The sequence below is a fragment of the Pan paniscus genome, chromosome 3, assembly GCF_029289425.2.
Source record: "Pan paniscus chromosome 3, NHGRI_mPanPan1-v2.0_pri, whole genome shotgun sequence".
Taxonomy (NCBI): domain Eukaryota; kingdom Metazoa; phylum Chordata; class Mammalia; order Primates; family Hominidae; genus Pan; species Pan paniscus.
The window spans coordinates 39,478,291-39,504,248 of NC_073252.2; the positions used below are offsets into that span (position 1 = coordinate 39,478,291).

General features: G+C 40.3%; 1 protein-coding gene across 11 annotated transcripts in view; it reads right to left on the reverse strand.

Moving 5' to 3' along the window:
- Positions 1-561: 561 nt before the first annotated feature.
- The window catches only part of RFC1 (replication factor C subunit 1), a 77,429-nt gene continuing 52,032 nt past the window's right edge, over positions 562-25,958 (reverse strand). For 2 of the 11 annotated variants that reach the window (XM_063603517.1, XM_063603516.1), the window contains 16 exons: positions 24,407-24,586; positions 23,098-23,202; positions 20,262-20,658; positions 18,220-18,329; positions 16,460-16,574; positions 14,693-14,784; positions 14,369-14,506; positions 14,132-14,227; positions 13,910-14,008; positions 11,898-12,052; positions 11,659-11,776; positions 8,707-8,852; positions 4,757-4,970; positions 2,950-3,141; positions 2,035-2,142; positions 562-1,946 (listed from right to left, as the gene is read on the reverse strand). In XM_063603517.1, coding sequence (XP_063459587.1) covers positions 1,863-1,946; positions 2,035-2,142; positions 2,950-3,141; positions 4,757-4,970; positions 8,707-8,852; positions 11,659-11,776; positions 11,898-12,052; positions 13,910-14,008; positions 14,132-14,227; positions 14,369-14,506; positions 14,693-14,784; positions 16,460-16,574; positions 18,220-18,329; positions 20,262-20,658; positions 23,098-23,202; positions 24,407-24,586 — 2,349 coding nt within the window. In that variant the 3' untranslated portion in view covers positions 562-1,862. Of the gene's footprint in view, positions 2,143-2,949; positions 3,142-4,756; positions 4,971-8,706; positions 8,853-11,658; positions 11,777-11,897; positions 12,053-13,909; positions 14,009-14,131; positions 14,228-14,368; positions 14,507-14,692; positions 14,785-16,459; positions 16,575-18,219; positions 18,333-20,261; positions 20,659-23,097; positions 23,203-24,406; positions 24,587-25,958 lie in introns of all 11 variants that reach the window. The other 9 variants (XM_034958454.3, XM_008957570.5, XM_055111280.2 and 6 more) reach the window with 5 other exon arrangements.

The window sequence follows — 25,958 nt, forward strand, 5'->3', positions numbered from 1 at the left end:
GCAAGTATACAGTTTTATGCTGCAAAGATGGCATGTGGCATCAAGTGGCTCCAAAAGGCCACATCATCAGTGGCTCCAATGAAGACTCAACCCCAGTACAGACCATTCAGATTCACATCCAAACTGCTGCAGAACCACCAACTGCCTCCTACCATGAATCTCATTCACCTCATGGTCACGAGGGCTTCAAAGAGGAATCAAATAGACCTATACCATCCTCATAAAGGGCATATTTACAATTTCTAATTCTAAAAGAAATGCTATTAATTAATTTTACACACATATTATCCCAATCTTGGGTTTAAAACATTTAAAATTACAAACAAAATCATAATGAACAAGTGAAGGACGCTATGCCGCATCCTGGCTGCATGGAGATTCAAGTCCCTCTCCTGGGGGCTGCAGAAGACCTAGGGAGACGTGACTTGCATATCCAAAAGGCATAGAAATGGAAGAACATGAATAGGAAAGCCAGCCTCACCCTACTGGTGAGAAAACCTTTCCTGAAGCATAAGAGTTTCAAGATGGACTTTAACAAAGACAGGGTCGTGACTCAGCAGGCAAGGGCTTAGGCAATGTTTTATTTCCATAATGAATTAATCTCCATAAAAGACATTTTTCACACTGGTAAATACAGTTTAAATGTCTCAAGAACTTTGTCTCATCACCCAAACAAGACTACCAGTTCCTTAAAGCAGGGAATACGATCCTTATTTTACATTCATTTTAGTATATACCTCACAGAGGTAGCACAGACCTCTGAGCATTTACCAACAAGATTAAAAAATAGCTAGACATCTAAATTCCAGGCTAGGTCCATAGCCTCACGGCCACTCAACACATACAGTTATAGGAATAACCCAAACTTCCAACAGGGTTTGTGGAAGCCATCACAGGACAGGACTAGATCTCTCAGGGGCAAAGTGAACAAAAGCCAGTGTTCATTTTGTCCCCCACCGTAGTGAACTTAAGAGCCTGACCCAGCCTGGTTCCTACTGGTTTGAACCTGATGGGTTGAGACTCCAGAAGGATAAGAATGTCTGAGAATCTTCTGCAGCCCCCCACGCTGCAAAGCCCCATAACAGACCACTGCAGGAAATCCTATTCACAGCAGAGACGTGGTCAACACACACAGAGGGAGTGAGGCTGGGAATCCGAGTTCTGACTCCTCGACTGCCAATGTTATGTTTCACACAACAGGTTAGTAAGGAATACAGTGAGCTTTTTTAATCCAATCATTTGCAAATTAATAAGGAAGTAATACACCAACATAATATTTTGCTGTACAAGATGACAATCTTAGAATTTGTACACATATCATGTGGAACATTTTTATTCCTAATTTATACTTTGAAAGATATCTGACAATGTACAAAGAATACCCAGTTCTAGGTGGTGACTGTTTTGTATAATCATTTATTTACAAAATTTCACCACATAATAGGAACTGCCTTTAAAAAAAATCAGCATTGGTCCTATAAAGGCCATTAGGATAAATTCTTAAGCCTACAAAAGACGCCTTAGTACTACTGCTCTCAGGCTCATTATTGTTAACTAAAATCTGACTCCAAAGCCCAGGTGTAGTTTCTAGTTCCAATTCTACAGTCATTCAGAAGCACGTCTAACTAGATTGACAGAGGACAGTGGAGGACCCAAGCAGTCCTATCAACCTCTATAAGAGGTGTACATAAGCCTACTGCTCATACCCTTCTAGCCATACCACCCTTTATTTATAATGGGACACCAGGTCATCCCATTATGCTAAAACATGGTTGCTCTGGGAAAAAACAAGGCTTTCTCTAGACCAGCTGGACTGGTCAGGAGGGAGAGTAAAAAGTGGCTGTCGCTAGTGAAAAATGGTTTCATTTCTTCGAACTTTTTCCTTTTCCTTTTCTGGGCTCCTTATCTTTTTCTGGTTTTGAAGGCTTTGAAGATTTTGTCTTTTTCTGTTAGGGGGAAGATAACAAAATAGTTAATAGCTGTGTTTATGAGTAAATGAAATAAGTTCATCTCTGTAACAAATCTAATCTTTACCTGCAACTTAATTAAAAAAGAAGAGAGGCTGCAAACATCGAGATCTTGAACTACTGCGACCCATGAAGCGCTTACAGCAACAACTGCGCCACTTACAGCCTTTAAAAGCTGGCAGTAAAAACTTTTAGTTTAGAATTTAGAACTAGGATCCGTTCCCCATGTAAGGCAGTTTCTTGGATTTAGAACAGAGGTATACTTAGGAAAGACAAAATAAGCAAGAGGTAATTGACAAATAGGGTAATGCTTAGATGAAGAATTTCCTCTTCTTTCAGTTTCAGATTAGAGGTGTAAACAGTCATTTTGTGAAAGCAGAAGAGAGGGAGAGAGGGAGACCACCTGTTAGGGTCGACATGAGAGCCACAGTGAAGAAGACCACTATTCCTACTCCTGCATACAGAAAACAGAAATGAAGGGCAAGAAGCACCCACACCCAGCGAAGGACAGAGGAGGATCGGATGAGGTTCCTTGGCTCAGCCAGCTGTACACAGCAGGCTGATACCACAATTGGTTTTCATCTTTCCCATCAAAAGGCAAGAATGTTTTGCTCTAAGAAACTTCCACAAAGCAGTTTAGTGGCTATAGCAAAACATAAGCAACAGAAGAAACTGTTCTGTTACAAACATTTTTCTTGAAAGCATACACCAATGGCTAGATAAATAAAAATGGTACTTTTTCTAACAGAACATATGGCCGTCAATATCATGGCCTGTTTTCTTGCTGTTTGGCTCTTCGACTACCATAAGAAACTTTATAAAAATGAAATCTCTACCTTCTCCACCCTCAACCATGATGAACAAAAAAACTTAAGAAGTATTTTCAAGTTATTCTGCTATGTGCTGAAAAGGCCCTATTATTCACCAGGCAAGGAAAGATCATCTATTTTGAGGTTCTCCTGTCTGTGGCTTAAAATACTACCTTGATCATGGCATCAGTTTCTATAGCATCTTGGTCTTTCTCATCAGATTGAGAGTCATCTTCATTTAATTCTTCATTGTATTCCGAATCCAGGGATGGGCTTGTGCTGTGTCTAGATGCCTTTATAGCTTGAAGTGAGTATGGAGTAAGGTGGGCTTCCTTATTGTAAGCTCTTGTGAAGGCTGCTTTCACCTATATGAAAGGAGTAGATGGAGTTTTTAAAAATCTAAGTCCCAAACAATTCTTTTAAACTCTGTAAGCCTAAAGAGACCCTGGGAGCCCCTTGCAACTGTTTGCAAAGTATTTATGTATAAACATGTAAATCTAAGTATGTGCATTTTTCTATGGATAAGTTCCATATTTTTCATAACATTCTTAATAGAGCCCATGACAAAAAAGATTGAAGGCGGGGCACAGTGGCTCATGCTTCTCCATGAGAATCCTGAACCCAGGAGGTGGAGGTTGCAGTGAGCTGAGATCGCGCCACTGCACTCCAGGCTGGGTAACAGAGTGAGATTCTGTCTAAAAAAAAAAAAATACATATATATATATATTTGGGAACTTTAGGCAAACAAACAAACAAAAAGTCACTTCAAGTCATCATGTTTACTTATTCAGCATTCTCCACATTTCTACAAAGTAGTAAGCAAAGTTAATCAGTGAATCAGTAAATCAAAAAGGGGCTCGGCTGGGTGTGGTGGCTCACGCCTGTAATCCCAGCACTTTGGGAGGCCAAAGCAGGCAGTTCACATGAGGCCAGGAGTTTGAGACCAGCCTGGCCAACATAGGGAAACCCCATCTCTACTAAAAATACAAAACTTAGCCAGGCGTGATGGAGTGCACCTGTAATCCCAGCTACTTGGGAGGCTGAGGCATGAGAATGGCTTGAACCCGGGAGGCAGAGGTTGCAGTGAGCCGAGATCGCACCACTGCCCTTCAGCCTGGGCAACAGAGCTAGACTGTCTCAAAAAAAAAAAAAAAAAAAAAAAAAAAAAAGGTGGGGGGAGCTCATCACAAGATATAAGTTGGCCTTTAATTTCCACAAAACACAAGATACCTTTTCCACAATAAGAGTAGTTACTTCAAAATACTAAGTAACTTGAAAGTCTTACCTTCAAGCTTCTAAACATAATTCCTGAATTAGTCCATGAATTCTAACAATGGATATCTGCTGTGAGAATTTACTGATAACCATAAAGTCGGGTCAAAATTCTGGGGAGGGCAAACTACAGAGAATATGTCTTCTAAAACGCATTCACTACATAGGTGCAAGAGTTGGGTACTGGATGTTACATATTCATGATGTATCACTTTAGTTTTTTTGGTCTCATTATAAGAAAAGTGGGGATACATTATTACAGAGAAGATTATCCAACTGGAATAAATACTGAATCCACAGATTAGGTAGACTAAGAAAAAGAAAATTTGTACAAATCCTCAGCCAATAAACACATTTTATTTTTACAACCCATTACCACCAGAGCTCACAGCTCAACTTTTAATTCCCTAGACTCATCCTCTCATCCTTTATAAAGAATATATTTATATTTGCTCCTCAAATTTCACTTCTTGCTATTCCACTGAGCAGAAAGCAAAGATAAAAATACAAATTGTAAAGTCAAGCCCAGAAGTCTACTCTTAATACTGCATTCAAATAGTATCTTTGGAAAATATAGGCCATAAGAAGCAACAAGCATTTGAGGGGAAAAAGAAGTAAATCTTACAGCATCTAAAACACCTCTGAAGTATTGTCAGTACAAACCTGGTATTAGAAAGTGATGGAGAACCAGTGAGTGACATGATTTACCTTGGGATCCAGCTTTGAAAAGGGACTAGGTTTGCCACCCCAGCTGCTGATTTCCATGATATTCTCAAAGTCTTCTTTCATCAAATAATATGTGTCCATAAGTGCAACAACATCCTGTACTCCGTCTACTCCTTGTGAGGTCAAGGGCTGTACAAGTGCATCCCTTAGAAGCGACAGATAATCCATGTTTACAGTCCTTTTGCTGGAGTAAGTTCTGAAACCACAACAAAAGAGACATAGTCAACAGCAAAGTATCAACTCAAGTCATACTGTGCATAACAGCACTGAGTTAATCAGGCAGAGTTCAGTCCGATTTCAATAATGCTGAATGGAATGCCTACTCTTTGACAGCCCGCTGGTGTAGTCTAGAAAGCCCAGCACCACAGCATGAGGGTAACGGGTACACATCAATGTGCCCAAAGGAAATTTTCTACTTACCTACATCAGTGACTGAAAAACATACGTGGATTCTACTTCCACCCTACTCTTAAGGCCCAGGCAACAGAATGTTTCTTTGTGTTCATAAATATGACTCGTTCCAAGTTCCAAAATATTAAAAGCATCAGTATAAGGCAATGAAATTCCCTATCTCAAGTGTGTGAATGTGTATAACACCTTTTGGTCCCTGATTATAACACACAAAATAATATATGAATGCTTCCCTCACATTTCCTAAATACTGTTACTCTGAAATCGTCAGTTCTAGAGCCGGCTTTTCCCCAAATCTAAGAAAATTACAGAGTGTTCCCACAAAATCAAAAAGTGATCCACAGTGGCCAGAGGAAGGTTTAGGGAAACAGTCTCTGGTCTGCTGAGAACTCGAATGTTATCATAAAATGACTCTTTCTTTCTCTCTTAAATGTTGTCACTTCTTAAAGACAGAAAGCAACTGAAGAAAACAATATTTCAAATGCCACCATCCTAAATCTTTCCAAGCCAGCTGCCTCTATCTTCAAACCAGGCATTTATATGTATACATTATTTAATTATTTAAAGACGAAGCCTCACTCTTGTTGCCCAGGCTGGTGTGCAGTGGCGCAATCTTGGCTCACTGCAACCTCCACCTCCCGGGTTCAGGAGGTTCTCCTGCCTTAGCCTCCTGAGTAGCTGGGATTACAGGCACCCGCCACCACACCCGGCTAATTTTTTTTTTTGTATTTTTAGTAGAGACAGGGTTTCACCATCTTGCCCAGGCTGGTCTCAAACTCCTAACAGGTGATCCACCCGCCTTGGCCTCCCAAAGTGCTGGGATTACAGACGTGAGCCACCGCACCCAGCCTGTATACGTAAAACTTCAAAAGTTGTTGTTATCAGAACCAGCATCAGAAGCAAAAAGAAATGATTCTTTACAAATTGTCTATGGGTCCTGGTCCTGCTCCTGCCTTCAAGGAATTGAATGTGTGAACCATAAGAAGCCACAGCTTTTCTCCTGATCAGAAATCTAGACTCACCCTCGCAACTATTACCTAGACAAAGAGTTTTTAAAACTCTCCTATTTTAATTTCATCCATTTCCTCTAGATTGTCTTCCATAATTAAGCACGCTAGTACTTAAAGGAAGTAGTGTGAGTCCCTAAGCCACAGTACCCCCAGAAATCATGAAACCATTTCCAAAACTGTTCTACAATGTTTTACAGTATCATCATCTTCTAATAGACTCATAGAAAAGTCAAAGATGCCATTTAGTGTACCTAAACCAAGGGTTCTTAACCTCAGGAATCTGTAATTCCCCTAAAAGTGTTTTCTTTGTGGATCTGTGCATTGTTAGGGGAATAAAAATCAAAGCATTCAGATTCTCAAAAGCATCTATGACTCCCAAAAAAGTTACAAACCAATAAGATCACTCTTCCATTTTTTAAAGAAGAGAAACGGACCTACAAAAAGTTCAGTGACTTGATCAGGGTTAAAAAGTAGGGAGGTCTTAATTTACTTTAAAAATTATGAATTCACTATAAATGTCTTTGCTGATAATAATGGCCTAAATATGACCCAACTACTAGATGAGGAAGCCTCAGTTCCCACCCCCAAAAATGTTTGGTCTAATGAGGGAAGAGGACAGTGAAGAATAGCCATAAAACAACCCGGAAGTCCAGGGCTCAAAATCTACATGGAGTCTAGCGGGAGCATCTGAGAGGGCTGCCCTAGGGCAGAGCGACCCATGACCTTTAAAAACGCCAGGTAAGGAGCAGGAAAACAGCAAGAGGCAGCCGCAGCCTGGCCAATGAGAAGAGCCATGGGGAAAGCAGACTTTCCAGCTTCTGGAGGCCACCTGCACGTCTTGGCTGATGGTCCCTGTCTCTCTTCTCGAGGCCTGGCGTAGCATCCTCAGACCTTCCTGACTCTGACACTACTGACTCCCTTCATGAAGACCCTTGTGATAACTGCACGGATAATCCAGGAAAATCTTCCCAGCTCAAGATCGGGACTGAGGGTTGATGCCTTCTAAGATCTTGATAAATCTGTGTTGTTTTAAGCCATTATGTGTGTTGTAATTTCTTACAACAGCAACAGAAAACTAATACATGGGTAGCACAAAAGACTCATGCCATAGGTTAGAAAGAGAACAAGATAATAAAGTAGAATTTTACAGGAACAGAAAAAAGGAACTAGCTCAGGTCAGCTCTAACCAAAACTTAAAAGTGGAATGGGGGATCAAATATTAATATTCCTTCCAGGGACCAGATGGCAAATTAAGATCACTCAAGTAGTTCATGGTTAAAAATGAATCCAGGGGCCGGGCGTGTGGCTCACGCCTGTAATCCCAGCACTTTCGGAGGCCAAGGAGGGTGGATCACCTGAGGTCAGGAGTTCGAGACCAGCCTGACCAATACGGTGAAACCCTGTCTCTACTAAAAAATACAAAAATTAGCCAGGTGTGGTGGCATGCACCTTAGTCCCAACTACTCAAGAGGCTGAGGCAGAAGAATTGCTTGAACCTCAGAGGTGGAGCTTGCAGTGAGCCAAGATCACACCACTGCACTCCAGCCTGGGCGACGCAGTGACACTCTGTCTCAATAATAATAAAAAAAAAAAGAAAAAAAAGAAAAATGAATCCATAGGCCAGGCATGGCGGCTCACGCCTGTAATCTCAACACTTTGGGAGGCCAAGGCAGGCAGATTACTTGAGGTCAGGAGTTCGAGACCAGCTTGGGCAACACGATGAAACCCCATATCTACCGAAAAATACAAAAATTAGCCGGACATGGTGGCGTGCGCCTATAATCCCAGCTACTCAGGAGGCTGAGGTGGGAGAATCACTTAAACCCGGAGGTGGAGGATGCAGTGAGCAGAGATCGCATCACTGCATTCCAGCCTGGGTGACAGAGTGTGACCTTGTCTTAAAAAAGAATAAAAAGAAGAATCCATAAAGTGTACTTAATATTTATGCACATTTTCCAAGTTGCTAAAGTTCAACAAAATTGTACCAAATGCAAGTATTTTTGAACTTCCTTAAACTTTTCCAAGCACATTCATTTTCAATGATCTGAGCAGCCTCCTCCTGTTACATGCTAAACTGTTATTTCCTATCCCAAATGACTAGGTCAGTTTACTACTAGAGTAAATTGGTAAAAAATAGTTCATTTCTTTAAACAGTTCAATTATTTTCCTATTAATTATTCTGAAGCTGCGAAGCTATTCCCACTAATAGGCATAATAACAATAACAGTAACAGTGCCACCTCAGACTCACGCAGTCTTTAAAATTTTAACTTATGACATCTACCATTTTATTGTCCAAAGTACCCTTTTAAGTGGCAAAACAAGTATTACACTGATTACAGATGATAAAACTCAGGCCCATAAAATATAAGGAACTTATCCAGGATCATTCATCTAGTTACCAATAAAATAAAAACTAAAACACAAATCTTTTGACTCACATGATCATTACTGGATAAAGGCCAAATACACCAAATCGATAAAATACCCGAAACAGAGTAATCCCACCTACCTGAGACTCATATGCAAGGCCAGGTCCTGAACAATACGATCATGTTTGCCTGTAGACGAGTGCTTCCCCAGCCAGCTTGGGAAGGTGGGAAACTGGGTCATGTACCCCCTCATCAACTCTCCAGGAAGAACACTGGCATAAATGGCCTGAAAAAAAATCAATTGCAGTCCAGAATTTATGTTCCGTACAAAGTTACTTCCTTAATAGTCATTGGCTTCCAAACAGTCTACGGAAGATAAAGCAACACTGTACCAAATACCTACCTACAGGGCAGTCACACCCTTTCTCTAACTCTGATCTGTTGGTATGGGAAACTTCTCCCAGAGAAAACAACAGATTGCGGTACACACCTTGATCCAACATGTTATGGCCCTCAGGGAGATCATGTCGCCAACTCAGCCTCCTCAAGCAACTAATCTCAACATACCGGTTACCTCACCGATGCCAACGTCACAGCAAATAATTACTTAAGAGGGATATGATGGTCTTTAACATAAATGACTGACAACATAGGTAGATTAAAGCATAGAAAGACTAATGATTACAGTCAATTAAACTGGCACTTGAGAAAAGTTTTTTAAAAATGTAACCTTAGATGTCTTCTATGTCCAGGGTTTTCACTTTCTTAAAGGCTGGAATTATAGTCTACATAAATTTTGTATACTGCTTTACTCTAGTAATTCCCTCACAAGCACTTTTTCATATTAGATAATCTTTGCAAATAGTTTTAAAGGCTATAAATACTTCTTCAAGAGGATTCATCATAATTATTCTCCTACTGCTAGACATGGAGATTTTCTCCAACTTTTTGTTATCAGAACACTTTAGGAAGTATTTTTGTACATTAAGCTTTTCCTGTGTTAAAACATTATGCCTTTAAGCTACAATTATTAAGTAAACAAAACAAAACACATAAAATGTAAAAGAAAAGATTCTGGGCCAGGTGCAGTGGCTCATGCCAGTAACCCCAGCACTTTGGGAGATGGGCAGACAGCCTGCACCCAGGAGTTCAAGACCAGCCTGGCCAACATGGCGAAACCCCGTCTCTACAAAGAATACAAAAATTAGCTGGCATGATGGCGCACACCTATGGTCCCAGCTACTTGCAGGGCTGAGGCTGGAGGATCACTTGAGCCCAGGAGGGCAAGGCTGCAGTGAGCCATGATCACACCATTGCATTCCAGCCTGCCTGACAGAGTGAGACCTTGTCTCAAAAAAAAAAAAAAAAAAAAAAAATTCTGTATCTCCAGAATGAAATTTTGTTTCTTGTTTTCAAGCAATGTGTGAGTAGAATCAAGAGAAGCATTAGGCCTTCTGGAAGCGTCTTACTTATTTTATTACTCAGGCCAATAATCCTGTATAACTATACAAAAGTCAAAAAGAACGAATAACTCTCTTAATTACAAATGTCTATCAAATTCTGTTTCGAGTTAAAGATCTCAACCTAAATACAGTACCCAATATAAAACTGCCTTTTTAGCAAGGAAGAAAATCTGAATGAATGCATCAGAGACATGGCTGCTGGCCTGCCCTAGCTGCACTGCTTCTAGAAGCCGCTACTCAGTGACAACCTGGGAGAGCCAAGAATGACCAAAAATAAAAAAACAAGGATTCTTAAGGTAAAACACAGCAAATGAAACTTTTGATTCACATCTTACAACCAAAATCTAACATTCCTATTTCTATGTGTCCATTTACATTAAAAAATTTTTGAAATATAGAAAAATAAGGCCAGATTGGGCCGGGCACAGTGGCTCATGCCTGTAATCCCAGCACTTTGGAAGGCCAAGGCGGGCGGATCACAAGGTCAGGAGATTGAGACCATCCTGGCCAACACTGTTGGGAACAGGCCCCCCAAAATCTGGCCATAAACTGGCCCCAAAACTGGCCATAAACAAAATATCTGCAGCACTGTGACATGTTCATGATGGCCATAACACCCACACTGGAAGGTTGTGGGTTTACAGGAATGAGGGCAAGGAACACCTGGCCCGCCCAGGGCAGAAAACCGCTTAAAGGCATTCTTAAACCACAAACAATAGCATGAGCGATCTGTGCCTTAAGAACGTGCTCCTGCTGCAGTTAACTAGCCCAACCTATTCCTTTAATTCGGCCCATCCCTTCATTTCGCATAAGGGATACTTTCAGTTAATTTAATATCTATAGAAACAATGCTAATGACGGGCTTGCTGTTAATAAATACACGGGTAAATCTCTGTTCGAGGCTCTCAGCTCTGAAGGCCGTGAGACCCCTGATTTCCCACTTCACACCTCTGTATTTCCGTGTGTGTGTCTTTAATTCCTCTAGTGCCGCTGGGTTAGGGTCTCCCCGACTGAGCTGGTCTCGGCAAACACAGTGAAACCCTGTCGCTACTAAAAATACAAAAAATTAGCTGGGCGTGGTGACGGGCGCCTGTAGTCCCAGCTACCCAGGAATCTGAGGCAGGAGAATGGCATGAACCCAGGAGGCGGAGCTTGCAGTGAGCCAAGATCACGCCATGGCACTCCAGCCTGGGCAACACAGCAACACTGTCTCAAAAAAAAAAAAAAAAAGAAAGAAAGAAAGAAAGAAAAAAGAAAAATAAGGCCAGATTAGGAAACAGACAATAGTTACCACAGAGTATTATAATCTGTAACAGACTATATTTTTGCCACAAGAGCCATAACATTTATCTGGTATTTAAAATAACTACAGGATTAGCTGGGTATGGTGGCGGGCACCTGTAGTCCCAGCTACTCAGGAGGCTGAGGCAGGAGAATCTCTTGAACCCGGGAGGCAGAGGCTCCAGTGAGCCGAGATCATACCACTGCACTCCAGCCCGGGCAACAGAGCAAGACTCGATCTCAAAAATAAAGTAAACAAAATAAAATAAAATAAGTACAGCAGCTAAAAGCTATTTAGTTCTCTTAGTAAAAGCAGAGCCTGCATGTTAGGGAGAGCCCTCTGCTCACCTGCGCAGGCAGAAGACTCCAGTTTTGCTTACTCCGGATCTGGCTGTCCACTAAGTCACCATCGCAGATGCTGTCTGCTGCTCTGCTTAAAAGCATCAGGTGCTTTTTCATGTCACCCCTGCAGGAAAGAACCAGTCTGGATTATCCCACTCTCCACACCCCAGGTCCCTTCTTCACGGGTATTTAGCCTTCGCAGTGCTGGATACTAAGCACACCTCTCACCAGCTCTGGACACTCACCCTGCTGCTACAGGCTTCACGTGTATGTAATTTTCCTGGACAAAGAGGGGTGCTATTGAATAATCATGAAAAAAGAGATCTGACTTGTCCACAAGTGACATGTGAGCAGTCTCCTCTCCAGCTGCAAACACTTTCCGGGCAACATCAAATGGGCCCTGAAAAAAGAGAGGGACACACCTATTAGAATGGCCAAAATTCAAAACAGTAACATCACCAAATGCTAACGAGGATATGGAACAAGAGGAATTCCATTCATTGCTGGTGGGAATGCAAAACTGTACCGTTTGGTAGTTTCTTACAAAATTAAACATACTCTTACCACACGATCCAGCAACCACGCTTCTTGGTATTCACCCAAATGAAACTATGTTCACACAAAAATCTGCACAGGATGTTTATAAGCAGTTTTATTTATAATTACCAAAAGTTGTAAGCAACCAAGATGTCCTTTTAGTAGGTAAATAAACAATTTAACTGTGGTACAGTCACACAATGTAATATTATTCAACAATAAAAAGAAGTGAGCTATCAAGCCATGAAAAGACATGGGGGGGCAGGGCATGGTGGCTCACCCCTGTAATCCGAGCACTTTGGGAGGCCGAGGTGGGCGGATCACTTGAGGTCCGGAGTTCGAGACCAGCCTGGCCAACATAGTAAAACCTTGTCTCTACTAAAAATAAAAAATTGGCCAGGTGTGGTGGCAGGTGCCTGTAACCCGAGCTACTCAGAAGCCTGAGGCAAGAGAATCACATGAACCTGGGAGGCAGAGGCTACAGTGAGCCAAGATCATGCCACTATACTCCAGCCTGGGTGACAAAACAAGACTCCAAAAAAAAAAAAACAAAAAAAACAAACAAAAAAAAAGTTATGGAAGAACCTTATATGCCATTACTACGTGAAAGAAGCCAATTGGAAAAGTCCACATACTACATGATTCCAACTATACCACATTCTGGAAAAGGCAAAACTATGGACACAGTAAAAGGATCAGTGGCTGCCAGGGGTTGTAGGGAGAAAAGAGGAAAGGAAGAATGAACAGGTAGAGCACAGAGGATTTTCAGGACAGTGAAACTATTCTGTATGATACTACAATGGTGAATACATGTCATTTGTCAAAACCATACAATGTACAACACCAAGAGGGAATGCTAATGTAAACTACGGACTCTGGGTGATAATGAGGTATCACTGTAGGTTCATCGATTGTAACAGATATACCACTGTGGTGGGGGATGTTGGCAGTGGGAGAGGCTGTGCGTGTGAGGGGGACATGAAGTATGTGAGAACTCTCTGTACCTTCCACTCAATTTTTAATCCATAGGCCAGGCATGGATCACCATGTTGGCCAGGCTGGTCTCAAACTCCTGAGCCTAAACTGCTCTAAAAAATAAAGCGTATAGGCCAGACGTGGTGGCTCACACCTGTAATCCCGGCACCTTGGGGGCCGCAGCAGGAGGATCACTTGAGGCCAGGAATTCAAGACCAGTCGGGGAAACATAGCGAGACCCTGTCTCTACCAAAAATTTTGAAAATTTAAATAAATAAGAAAGTGTATTAACTTTTTTAGAATCTGCTTAATCATTGCTCTAACTACAAATTCTGATTAGCAACTAGGTAAAATACAACACAGAGGAAACTGATACATACCTCTAGTTTCAGAGAGGTCATTAAACTAAACCATTTGACATGGATTATTCTGAACAGTGCAAAACCATTCCAAAGACGAAAGCCAAACATAAGGAACTCTGGAAAAGCCATTTTATAATTGTTGAAGCATAAGTATAATTTAAAATTTATCCCTTTCTCAAAATTTATAATTGACATTGACAATCTTTGAGAAAAAATTCATCTGAATTAGAAACACTTTCAGCAGCTGTCTATACTTCCTACTATATATCCCTGGATTCCACAGGCATACCAAGGAACTATAATAACTACTTCTATCAAGCTACCTACAGAACAAGAAGTGTTTTGGCTTAGGAAAGTAACTAAGACATGGACATTTATTTTACCATTTTGATATCCTTTTTGGCTCTGTGAGAATCAGCTTTGGCCTGGTCATAGGTTAATGCTTTACTTCGTGCACACCACATACTCAGATTATGTAAAACCTAAAAGAATCACAAATAAGACAACGTCAAGATAGGAAAATCCTGTTGCTCCCCATCCCTACAAGGTTGAAAGCATTAGTTAAAAATAATCAACAACTGTTACATGATATATATTTAATTTACCTGTCTGATATCTTGATTGGCACCCAAAATTATTTCATTCATAGCTGGAGGGGGAATCTTTAAACCTTCTTTAAATGCAATAGACATCATAGCACCCTGAAATTGACAAGGCAGGAGTCCTCAATGATTTTTAACTCATATAATCAGGTATTTTAAAAATATTTAACAGGTACTTTTAAAAATTGACCCTTAAATAAATAGGCTAGTGTGATGGAAAAAAAATTTCAATCATCATACCTTAATCTGTTCAACCCGAGGTCTTTGAAAACGAAGATCAAAACAGTAATGAACCAGAGAGCGAATCTTGGGATGATTTCTATCATTGCACATACAAATAATGGGAATTTTAGTATGTTTTATCAGGCCAATTAATTCCTGAAAGGCAAGTTTGCAACACAAAAATAATTATTTTAAAAATGACAAATACCACACAAGGTATTTTAGGTTCTAAAAATCTCCTCAGCAACATGCCTTAACTGCCCTAAGTATGAGAGAATGACAATGTTTTAACAATCTAAATTATCAACAGTGAAACTGCAAAAAATACAGCACTTGAATTACCTGAATTCCTCCCCTATCCTCATTGCCTGCCATGCCATCTACTTCATCCATGATGAGAGCATGTTTCGTGCTTACTGAAGAGGCTGCTCCATCTGACCCAGGTTGAGGAGCAATGGGATGAGACAAAAACAAAATAACAATTGCTCAAAAACTGCTGCTCTGTAGAAAATTATGTAACAGATATTAAACTTCAAAAGCTACAAGAATATGCAGCACTGGACTACAGAGTGTTGTTAAAGAAAAAAAAAAAAAGAATATGCAGAGAAGAGAAACTCTCCCTGCCACCCATCCCCCTGCAGACCCCAATTCCCTTCCCAGAGGCAAACAACAGTCTCTTATATGTCCTTTAAGAGATATTCTACACATATGTGCATAAAAATATACAACTGAGTTTTGATTTTTTTTTTTTTTTTGAGACAGAGTTTCACTCGTTGCCCAAGCTGTAGTGCAATGGCACGATATTGGCTCACTGCAACCTCCGCCTCCCGGGTTCAAGCGATTCTTTTGCCTCAGCCTCCCGAGTAGCTGAGATTACAGGCGCACGCCACCACACCCGGCTAATTTTTGTATTTTTAGTAGAGACGGTGTTTCGCCATGTTGACCAGGCTGGTCTCAAACTCCTGACCTCAGGTGATCTGTCCGCCTCGGCCTCCCAAAGTGCTGGGATTATAGGCGTGAGCCAACATGCCCAGCCAGTTTTGTCATTTTATGTATTTTGGTGATTCATTCTTTATCTTACAGATACAGAACACTTCATTTTTTAAGGCAATTTAATACTCCATTCTACACTTGTATCACACTTTACTTAATCACCATTAATGAACTATATAGGATGCTTCCAAGCTTTTTTCTATTATGTCATACTAAATGACTATCCTTATCTATATGGCATATATATGCCACTTTGCACATATAAAAGTAAAATAATAGCTAAATTCCAGCAATTGGAATTTCTGGGCTAGATGGTATGTGTAATTTGAGAAATATTGCTGGACTCTCTCCAGAGTTGTACCAATCTACCCTCCCACCAGCCATGTCTAAGAGTGACATTTCCTGAGCAAATTATTTTGAACAATGTGAAGGCACCAAGAATTCATTCAGGTGACAAAACAACACACCATAGACTCTAAATAGGCACTGTGTGGTCCTTAACTTGAGCATCTTATTTTCCACGAACTCTGGCCATAGAGGACCACTAGCCACAACCTGAAACACAGTGGGCATTTGCACACTGTCTTCTCTTTTACTACCTTTGCCTGCAATGACCTCTTCCACCTCCAAATGGTTTCTTTCTCATTCTTTGAGGTCTTTCAAAACAATTATCACCCCTTTAACTCAATGCCCCAAGCATAATTACTTCTTCATCTGCTGGCCTTATTACCTCACTCTGTATTACACACCTTATTACACACATGCAGAGTGAGGTTAATAAGGTAATGAGGTAATAAGTCACACTGCATTACACATGGTTTTTTATTTTCTTTCTCTCTTTAAAGGATTCACCTGTGAATCCTCTAAAATCATATGAAAAACGCATAAATATGTGCATGTACACATTTTTATCACATTCTTAGAAACCTCTAAGACCTATGAAAGGGTAAGTACTGCCCCATAAGAGTGATGTCAGATGGCTTTCTTATTCTCTTGTTAGCCCCAGAATTTAGTAGGGTGCTTGGCACACAACCTGTGTTCAATACTGGTTACTGAACATTGAAATGAACATATTTTTCTTATATAACAACAACAGGAGGTCAAAAAGCCACATACTTGAATAAAAGCCTTTGATGCTGGTATTGTTCAGTGACTCAGCAACAATCGCCTTCAAACTGCTCTTACTCCGGGTGTCACTTGCATTCAGTTCCACGTAGCTGTATCCCAACTCCTAATCAAAATATTGGAAACCACTGAAGGCACAATACAAATTAACTCCACCACCCCCGCCAAGAAAGGCCAGTTAAGAAAGAAAGAAGGTACAAAATTAATATAAAAACCCATAGGTAAAAGTATAAAGTACGATACTAACAGACAATGAGATTAACTATAGTATGCCTTACAATATTAGAAATTTTTAGAATATCATATACATACATATACACATATAAACACAAATAAGTTTGGTCTTAAAACTTCAGCTGACAAATCACTAATCTGGAAGAGTATATTCAAACAAGCAATTTTACTAAATTTACTTCTTAAAGTCCTAAAAAAAGGATTAAACATAATCATCCCAACAATTCACTATCAGACACAGAATTAATCTATTATAAGATACCAGCCAGGTGCGTTGACTCACACCTGTAATCCCAGCGCTTTTGGGAGGCCAAAGTGGATGGATTAATTGAGGTCAGGAGTTTGAAACCAGCCTGGCCAACATGGTGAAACCCCACCTCGACTAGAAATACAAAAAATTAGCTGGGCGTGGTGGCGTGTTCCTGTAGTCTCAGCTACTCTGGAGGGTGAGGCATGAGAATCACTTGAACCTGAGAGGCAGAAGTTGCAGTGAACCGAGATCGTGCCATTACACTCCAGCCTGGGCGGCAGAGTAAAACTGTGTCTCAAAACAAAAAAATAAAATAAGATATCAAAAAGTAATCCTCTCTAAGATAATTTATAAAGTTAAATCATTCTTTGTCACGACACTATCCCAATAAACAATTTTCCTCTGAAATCAGGAAAATTCAAATTATTCTGATTCATTTCCCAAAACTGATTACCTTATGCCTTAATTTGTAAAAAATATAATGATAATAATAAAGAGAGAAAAAGAGTTGTGTTCACAACTGTAGGGACTAGGAAAAAAATGTTGTTTTGCTTTTTCATTAATGTTTATAAACAGTGAAAACAGATAAAATTTTATTTAAATTTTATGCAGATGCATACAACAAAAAAACAAAAGAAACCACAAGCTTATGCAGCAGAGGACTGAGAAATCCAGCAATAAATTTCTAATCTCTTATTTCATCACTCTGATACTAACACGTGAACTCTGATCTGCTCTAGTGCCTAAGCAAGTCAAGTTCTCCCATTGTCTACAGGGATTCAGTAGCAATAGAGACAACAGGAACGAAGGCAGGATCACACAGTGCTGAAGAGCAGAACCCTGAGTCGAGCTACCGGGTGAAAACTGGGCCTCCACCCTCCTCCCTAAGCCTATTTCATTTGACACATGTGGATGATGACAGTACAGATAATTATTCAGTACACAGAATTATTCAAAGGCATTAAGATATTTGCATCTTTCAGAGTCTAGAATACATGTTTTTGTTATCTATAATACACCCACGTGCTTAGTACACTGCCTTGCTCGTTGGTAAGTATTGCTTATTACTTTAATTACCAAGGATTAAAATTACAAACATCGCCAGAACCAAAACAGGTTCTAAAGGTTTTATTTTAGAAAAATAAACACAGTTTATATATAGACACCACACACACATGCACACGCACAGATGTGGGTACACACTTTTATCTCCTAGCCATGACCACTCGAGGTTATCTGTCCAACCACACTGCGACAACGCACCCACCTGACACACCAGGGAAGCTGTGGTGGTTTTGCCAACACCAGGAGGGCCTGACAGCAACGCTGCTTTAAAACTAGAGCCATCATCTTTGCCGGAAAATTTACCAAACTTTGCTGCTAGGAAAAAAGAAGTTCCAGAGTGTTAACCTATATCACCTAACAGAAATTCAGGCACGGCAGAAATAGTTATGCCTAAACTTTGCATAGACAGCAGTCCTCCAGTTTAGTTCTAAATTTGCAGACTATTTTCTACAAAGCATAAACAAGTTTCCAGAGCATTCAGTGAAATTCTACTTCCTACCTCACCCCCACCCAAAATAAAAAACTAAAAACTAACTCACTTTAAAACTCTTGATTTGAAATAATAATTGTATGAGTTTCCTTTCCTGTGAACGCACAGGCCACGGAGCACGCTGCCGGGGCTCGATCCCAACTCCATCCATCCTCATGCCACCTCTCACCAGCCGTGGGTACTTTAGAAGTGACTTAGCCCCTCTGTGCCTGCCTCCTCCTTTGTTAGATGAGGAGAACAACAGTAAAGTTGCCGCTAAGGATGTTGTGAGGACGGAATGGCTGAGCACAGAGCCATGCAAGCTTCACTAAATGTTAACAAGCATAGTAGCTACATGGTCACAAGAAGAAAAAATGACTTGAAGATGCTGCGTCTGCAACTATCTTGTGCCCCTCAACACTACAGCACTCTTCCTCCCCTCACCACGTGAGCACCTGGCACATACATCATGCTCAACTCATACTCAATAACTGACAGAGACAATGGTTTTCAACCTACTACCAGCGGGCATGAAGACAGGGACTAGAGTTCACCCGAAGCTTTAAAACAGTCTTCTCGGCCGGGTGCGGTGGCTCACGCCTGTAATCTCAGCACCTGGGGAGGCCAAGGCGGGTGGAGCACAAGGTCAGGAGTTCAAGACCAGCCTGGCCAGCATGGTGAAACCCCATCTCTACTAAAAATACAAAAAATTAGCCAGGCATGGTGGTGTGCACCTGTAGTCTCAGCTGCTCAGGAGGCTGAGGCAGAAGAATCACCTGAACCCAGGAAGCAGAGGTTGCAGTGAGCCAAGATCGCACCACTGCACTCCAGCCTGGGCAACAGAGCGAGACTCTGTCTCAAAACAAAACAAAACAAAACAAAAAAAAGTCTTCTCCAGGCACATGAAATGCCTGTCTCCTCTTTTAAGGGAGATTTTATGAAGTTTCAGAATGAAAAAAGTGATTTAACTTAAATTTAGTCCTGTATCATTACAATATATTATTTTTATAAATAAACAGGCATCATTGGCAATGATGATTGGCAATCTAGTCATCACTGGTCTATGTTGAAAACACTACTAAAACATTTGTGATCTCAAAGCTCAGTTAAGAAAATACTTTGGACATTAAATACATATTGGAGCTTTTCACTCTCCACGACAAATAATACATCATAAACAAGGACAGAAACTACAGAAGCACAGGCCTGTCGGGCCTGCCACAGCAAATCGTGCTTGCTACTGGGAGTTTAGGCTGACTGCCCTGCACGCATGCCTCTGTTATTTATTCACAGCTTTCCTCCTAGTGCCCTTGCCACTCAGGGGTCTTGCTGTCACATGGCTTCAGACCTTGGGACACATACTCTTTCCTACCCAACACTCATCTCTCCCTCCCTTCGCCTAGCTAGCTCCTACTTTGTTTCCAAGTCTTAGCTTAGCCATCCCTTCCTCTGGGATGGGAGCACACACACCCTGGCCCTGACCACACATCTTCATCCTCACAGCACCCTGGACTTACCCCTCTAGCAGTACTTGGCAAATATATTTTAATGGCTGGTTCAGATATGCCTCCCCCACTGCCTGTGAGCTCCTGAGAGGGACTGTTTTGTTCACAACACCACCAGCAGGGTCTAGTACTGCACCTGGGTTCAGATCAAGCTCTTAATAAATGCTTGCTGACAGATGAATGAATCGTTAGATTTTCTCATATATGTGCCACTGAGCAATCACATGTTGATATACACACACACAAAAATGAGTGAGGCTGTAAAATCACCGTGTTTTTTATCTTCGGAAGAACTCTTTTGCCAGTTTCGGAGCCAGCGTAGGAGTTTGTTGGCACAGCTCTGGTCACCTTGCTGTCCAATTATGGTCTTGAGCGAGGTTGGCTTATATTTATCCACCCAGAGCAAATTTTCCACTTTGTTTTCACTGCTGTCATCAGCCAAATTCCTAGCCTTGTTGTCACCACTTGTCTCCTCGGCCACCTGCTCCTTGAAATCCAGGCTTTTCCAAAACACATCTGTTTCCTTTTTTATTGTCTTTGCCAAACTGTCCCTTTTGGAAGTCGGCCTGCTCTTTTTAGATTCTGATTCCTTTTTAGATGGACTAATTTTTCTTTTTCCTTGGACTTTTTTTTGGGGTGTTCTCTCCAGTTTGGACTCTTTCTTCATCTTAAGAAGTGGAAAAATGAGGAAAAAAGAAACCTGATGAAACATACAGAATTTCTATCCTGCTAAACGTACTACAGAGAGCAATCAGAGATATCCAAGTGGGCTACTCAACCTGGGCTGGTCTTTTCACAACAGACTTTCCTGTTTGTGGAAATCACCACCTTCTAAACTATAAAAATTAACAAACACACCAGAAACCACCAAATGCAATTTCTAAAAGTGAGAACATGTTGATTTTTAAAAGTAATAAGTACTCCAATTTTAGTTTGAAAAAAACAAAGTATAGTGTTGAGATTTTTGTTTCAAAGTTTCCTAATTAAAAGTTAACGCCTCGACAAAAACTTGTACACAAATGTTCATAACCACATTATAGCTAAAAGATGGAAACAATCCAAATGTCCATCAACTGAAAAAGAAACAAAATAGGATGTGTCCACACAATGAAATATTATTTACCCCTAACAAGGACTGAAGCACTGATACATGCTACAACCCAGGTCAACCTTGAAACCACTATGCTAAGTGAAAGAAGCCAGACACAAAAGGCCATATATTCTAATGTCTCCATACACACGTGAAACGTCCAGAATAGGAAAATCCATAGAGACAGAGCAGAGCAGTGAGTGCCACGGGGTGGATAGAATGAGTGGCTGCTGATAGGTACAGGGTTTCTTTTCAGGGTGATGAAAATGTTCTGGAATTACACAGTGCTAATGGTTGTATACTCTTGTTAATATACTAAAAACCACTGATTTGTATACTTTATAAGGGTGGATTTTATAGTATGTAATATCTCTGTTTTTAAAAAAATTAGTGCCTCTTTAGCAGTGGATGCTAAAATTAGTGGATGAATGTTTAAGGACAAACTCCTGGATATAAGCATAAGTACCTCCTTCTCCTGCCAAGACAGTTATCGATGACAAAGGAAAAAATAGTCACTTTACTAGTGAAGAAACCCAGCACTAGTTTCAGTGGGATGCTGAATCATCTTAACCAAATAATCAAGGTTATCCTCACTAATAATAAGACGTTATTGACATCCTGTATCTATGACAGGATGCACTGAGGACACAAGATGGCTTGTGTACACAACAAGTAACATCCATGGTGTTCTTAGAAAAAAGGCGTAACCTCAACCTAATCATGAGAAAACATCACAGATCCAAACTGAGAGACATTCCACAAAACTGACCAGTACTCATTAAAAGTGTCAAGGTTGTAAGAAGACGAGGAAAGACTGAAGAAATGTCATCGACGGGAGAAGACTAAGAAGACACAACTAAATGCAGTGTGGGACCCTGGAACAGAAGAACTACAGGGGAAAATGTAAGGTTCGAAAAATATGTACAGGTTAGTTAACAATACGGCATCAATGTTAATTTCCTGGTTTTTATAACTATGCTATGGTTATGTAATCGAAATCATTCCCTAGATTTCTCTAACCGGAATAACCTGGATGGACCATCTTGCCATTTGGGTGACAGAGCTGGGGACATTAAAATCTTGGAATGCTGGCAATCCTGTGTCCTGTGTGTAAAAAAAGATGGTCTACAGTGGGAATGAATGAGGCTAACTAGTAGAAACAGAGAGATAGAAACTGAAGGGGTCCTCACAGCTTTGTAGTCTGTGGATCCAGTAGTTCCTAGACCAGACCCTCCCTGCCCATAGTTTAGTTATGTGAGCCAACATTTTTCCTTTTGCAAAAGCTAATACAGGCTAGGTGTCTGCACAATTTAAAAAGTCCTAATACAGTTCTAATTGAAAACAAATTTATCATGCTAATACCTATTAAAATATCCTTTAAGGAACTCTTAAACAATAACCTTTGCATAAAGTCAACGTGAGAATATGGCCGGGAACAGTGGCTCACACCTATAATCCCAGCACTTTGGGACGCTGAAGTGGGTGAATCACTTGAGGTCAGGAGTTCAAGGCCAGCCTGGCCAACATGGTGAAACTCCGTCTCTATTAAAAATATAAAAATTAGCAGGCGTGGTGTCAGGTATCTGTAGTTCCAGCTACTCAGGAGGCTGAGGCAGGAGAATCGCTTGAACCCAGGAGGCAGAAGTTGCAGTGACCCGAGATCACACCACTGCACTCCGACCTGAGGGACAGAGCTAGACTCTGTCTCAAAAAATTAAAAAATAGTAATAATAATAGTAATATGGAAAATAAGGAAAGTTTGATAAGTAGATATGTTATATGCAATATACTGTTCTTTCTCTACTCATATTCCCTGACAAAGATAAGAAAAAACAACAAAGTAGACATCTTGAAGCAGAGTCTTCCAGCTCAAAAGGAACTAAGGTGGTTCATTTGTGGTAGACAGGGATGTTAATCTTTCAGCCAACAAGCCTGTATCCACCCAAGACATATGTCTATGAAATTAAAAAGTTAACATACACCAACTTAAATAAATCACATTCATTTTATACGAACCTCAGTTTCAACTGCTATTTCGTACTTGGATTTCTTGCCTGGCATAGTCCGAATCAGATTCAACAGGCCATCTTCATCAATAATTTTTGTCCCCAAGGCTGCGGCCTGTTGATTAAAAATGTAAACCATCAAAACTGCATCCTGCATCCTACCATTCCCTTCTCTTACAAAAAAAAAAAATTCTAGGGCCTATTAGTAGGTGAAAAACCACATTCGTAAATTAAGATAACACTGGAATTAAAAAAGAAAAACAAAAAATAGCACATTCATTGAAAAAGTAACATTGAAAAGAAAGAAAATAACAGATACATTCCCTAAGAGTAGCAGGTTGGCATGGGAAGTGGTCCATTTCTACTTTTGTGGACTGCTTTACCTTTCCTCCCCTAGAAAGGGGCAATGGCCAACTAGGGCCTAAGACCAGCTCTTCATACCTTCTCCCATATTTAATGCATATGGCAGACATTTCCCCCACCTTCTTCCCTGCTGATGGAACTCCAATGTGTCCTTCTTCAAGTGATGAATGATGACTGGTCCAAGGCAACCAGAAACGTCTTGGTTCTTCCCAACCTCCCATACAGCTCTGAGTGGCCAGGTGACAGCTCTGGCCAATGAGCCTTATGTGAAATTCTATAAGACATGTTTCTGGGAAAACTCTCGTCAGGCCAGTCACAGCTCTTATGACACACTTGCCACTGTTCCCTTTTCCTGCCTTGAATAAGAATTTAAATGCCTAGAGCTGCAGCTACCTTGCAACCACAAGGCAACATGCATGAGGACAAAAGTTAACACAATAAGGACAGATGGAGGAACCACATCGTTGAGATGCCGAACTATCCCAGCAATACCTCCAGAATTCTTGTGAGAAAAATTAGCAGCTGTTTAATCCACGGTTAATCAGATATTCTGCTGTTTGGAGTTAAACACAATCCTACCCAACAGGCCACTGATTCTTTTTCTAAAAACACCAATTTAAAAAAACCTAAGATGATGTATACAGTGGCATATATAGGAATACTTCGGACTGGAAGAAAAAGAAAACTGCATTTGTTTCTATCTTCAAAAATAAAAAAAGACTTAAACTTAAATACACTAAAAAAAAGTCAAGTAAACAGGAACTATGCCTTCCATTGGAAAACCAAAATCCTGGTGTCAGAGCCAATAACACTTCTGTGGAGAAGAAATAATGTAGGCAAGAAATTACTTTTCTATTTCTTTCCTTCATTTAACTCTGAGTAAAGGGCAAATCACATCAAGAGTGTGCCAAGGCAGGCAGGAGGTGTCATGGTGTTGAGAACAAAGAAGTACCCACCTTATCACTCTTGGACTGTCCACTATCACGACCCATGACAAGATAATTTGTTTTCTTGCTGACATTTCCTGTTACTTTTCCCCCATAACGTTCAATTAGAGACTTGGCCTCATCTCGTTCAATAGACTCCAGCACGCCTGTGATTACAAATATAAGGCCTTCCAAGCAATTTTCAGCTCCCTAAAAACCAAAATGTTCAAGCAGAGAGGAAATTACATGGTAGCTTTCCAAAGAAACATTTGGCATCAAAACTGCAGGAAGTTGATTTTTCTCATTTTACATCATAAATAACCTTGGCATGGAAAGTTTGCTGGAAATTTACAGCAAATAAGCACCACCTGAAATTAGATCCTAAGAAATTTTGATATGGCTAACATTTAATAAACTTACAAAACAAGCAGTGAAAAACATACATCCAACACTGTTAGCAAAGCTATTAAAATTACCCATTCATACTATTTTCCATTATGCCCTCTTCATATCTAAACTACTAGTTAACTTGCATAACTGTAAATAAACAACCAAATGCAATCCATCAGTAGAAACTCTTGCTATTCAGGAAACTGCTTGTTCTTAAGAACTTTCCCAACAAGAATTTAATAGAAGCAGGTATACTCCTATCATTTTGATGTTTCTGTTAATGTTTCGAAACAATGTACTTTAAAATCAGAATCACTTCTTATCATTTTCAAATACTTCTGATGCTTTTCATCACATTAGTGATCAGAAATGAGGTCTAATTCCCCAATCCCTGCCCGCAAGAGCTAAGTAGGATCTTAACTGTAAGTTGAAGGGAGTTTTGCCCGAACTCATGGATTGTACAAGAACAAACTGCTGCTGGGTTGGATGGTCTGCCAATGGATTGTGGTGTGGCATATCTGAAGGCTACTGAATGCAACTTACAATGCTTAATAAAAAATCTTTACTGTTTTATGGGGAAAAAGGGGAAAAAGGCAACTCTTGCTATTGTTAAAAAGGGAAAGTTTTGATTCTAAAAAGCTAAGCAAGTGTGAGCTCGTGCCTTCCTCTCTGCTCATTACTCTAGGATAGTAAATCTAGCAATCTTCTAGTAACTTAAAGGCAAGATCGTATTATCTCTGGATTGGAAAGATAACTCTCATAATGTATAATATAAGAGATACTTGCCAAAGAGAGCTGGATGGAAAAGACATTAAATCTTAATTGGAACTATGTTGAGTTATATATTTTTGCAATGGTTCAATAAAATTATACAACCAAACAAAATGAAAATTATACATGACATTCCAAGTGACTTATTACTCTTTTAATAGAGAATTGAGATTAACAAACTTAAAATGGGTTTGAAAAGCAGCAGCCAACCAAAATTCAAAGACTGCCTCCATGTAAGTTCAATCCTTCACCATTCAGATGAAGAATCTTTCTCGGAAGACAAAAAGAAACAGCTATGAAGGTGCTTGGAAAGAAAAGGTTTGACTAACAATATCTCAGGGTCCCTTGAAGCCTTTATGGGTTCTTGGATTGAAATGATCTACTGTAACACTACAGGAACTTAACTACTTCTGAACAAACT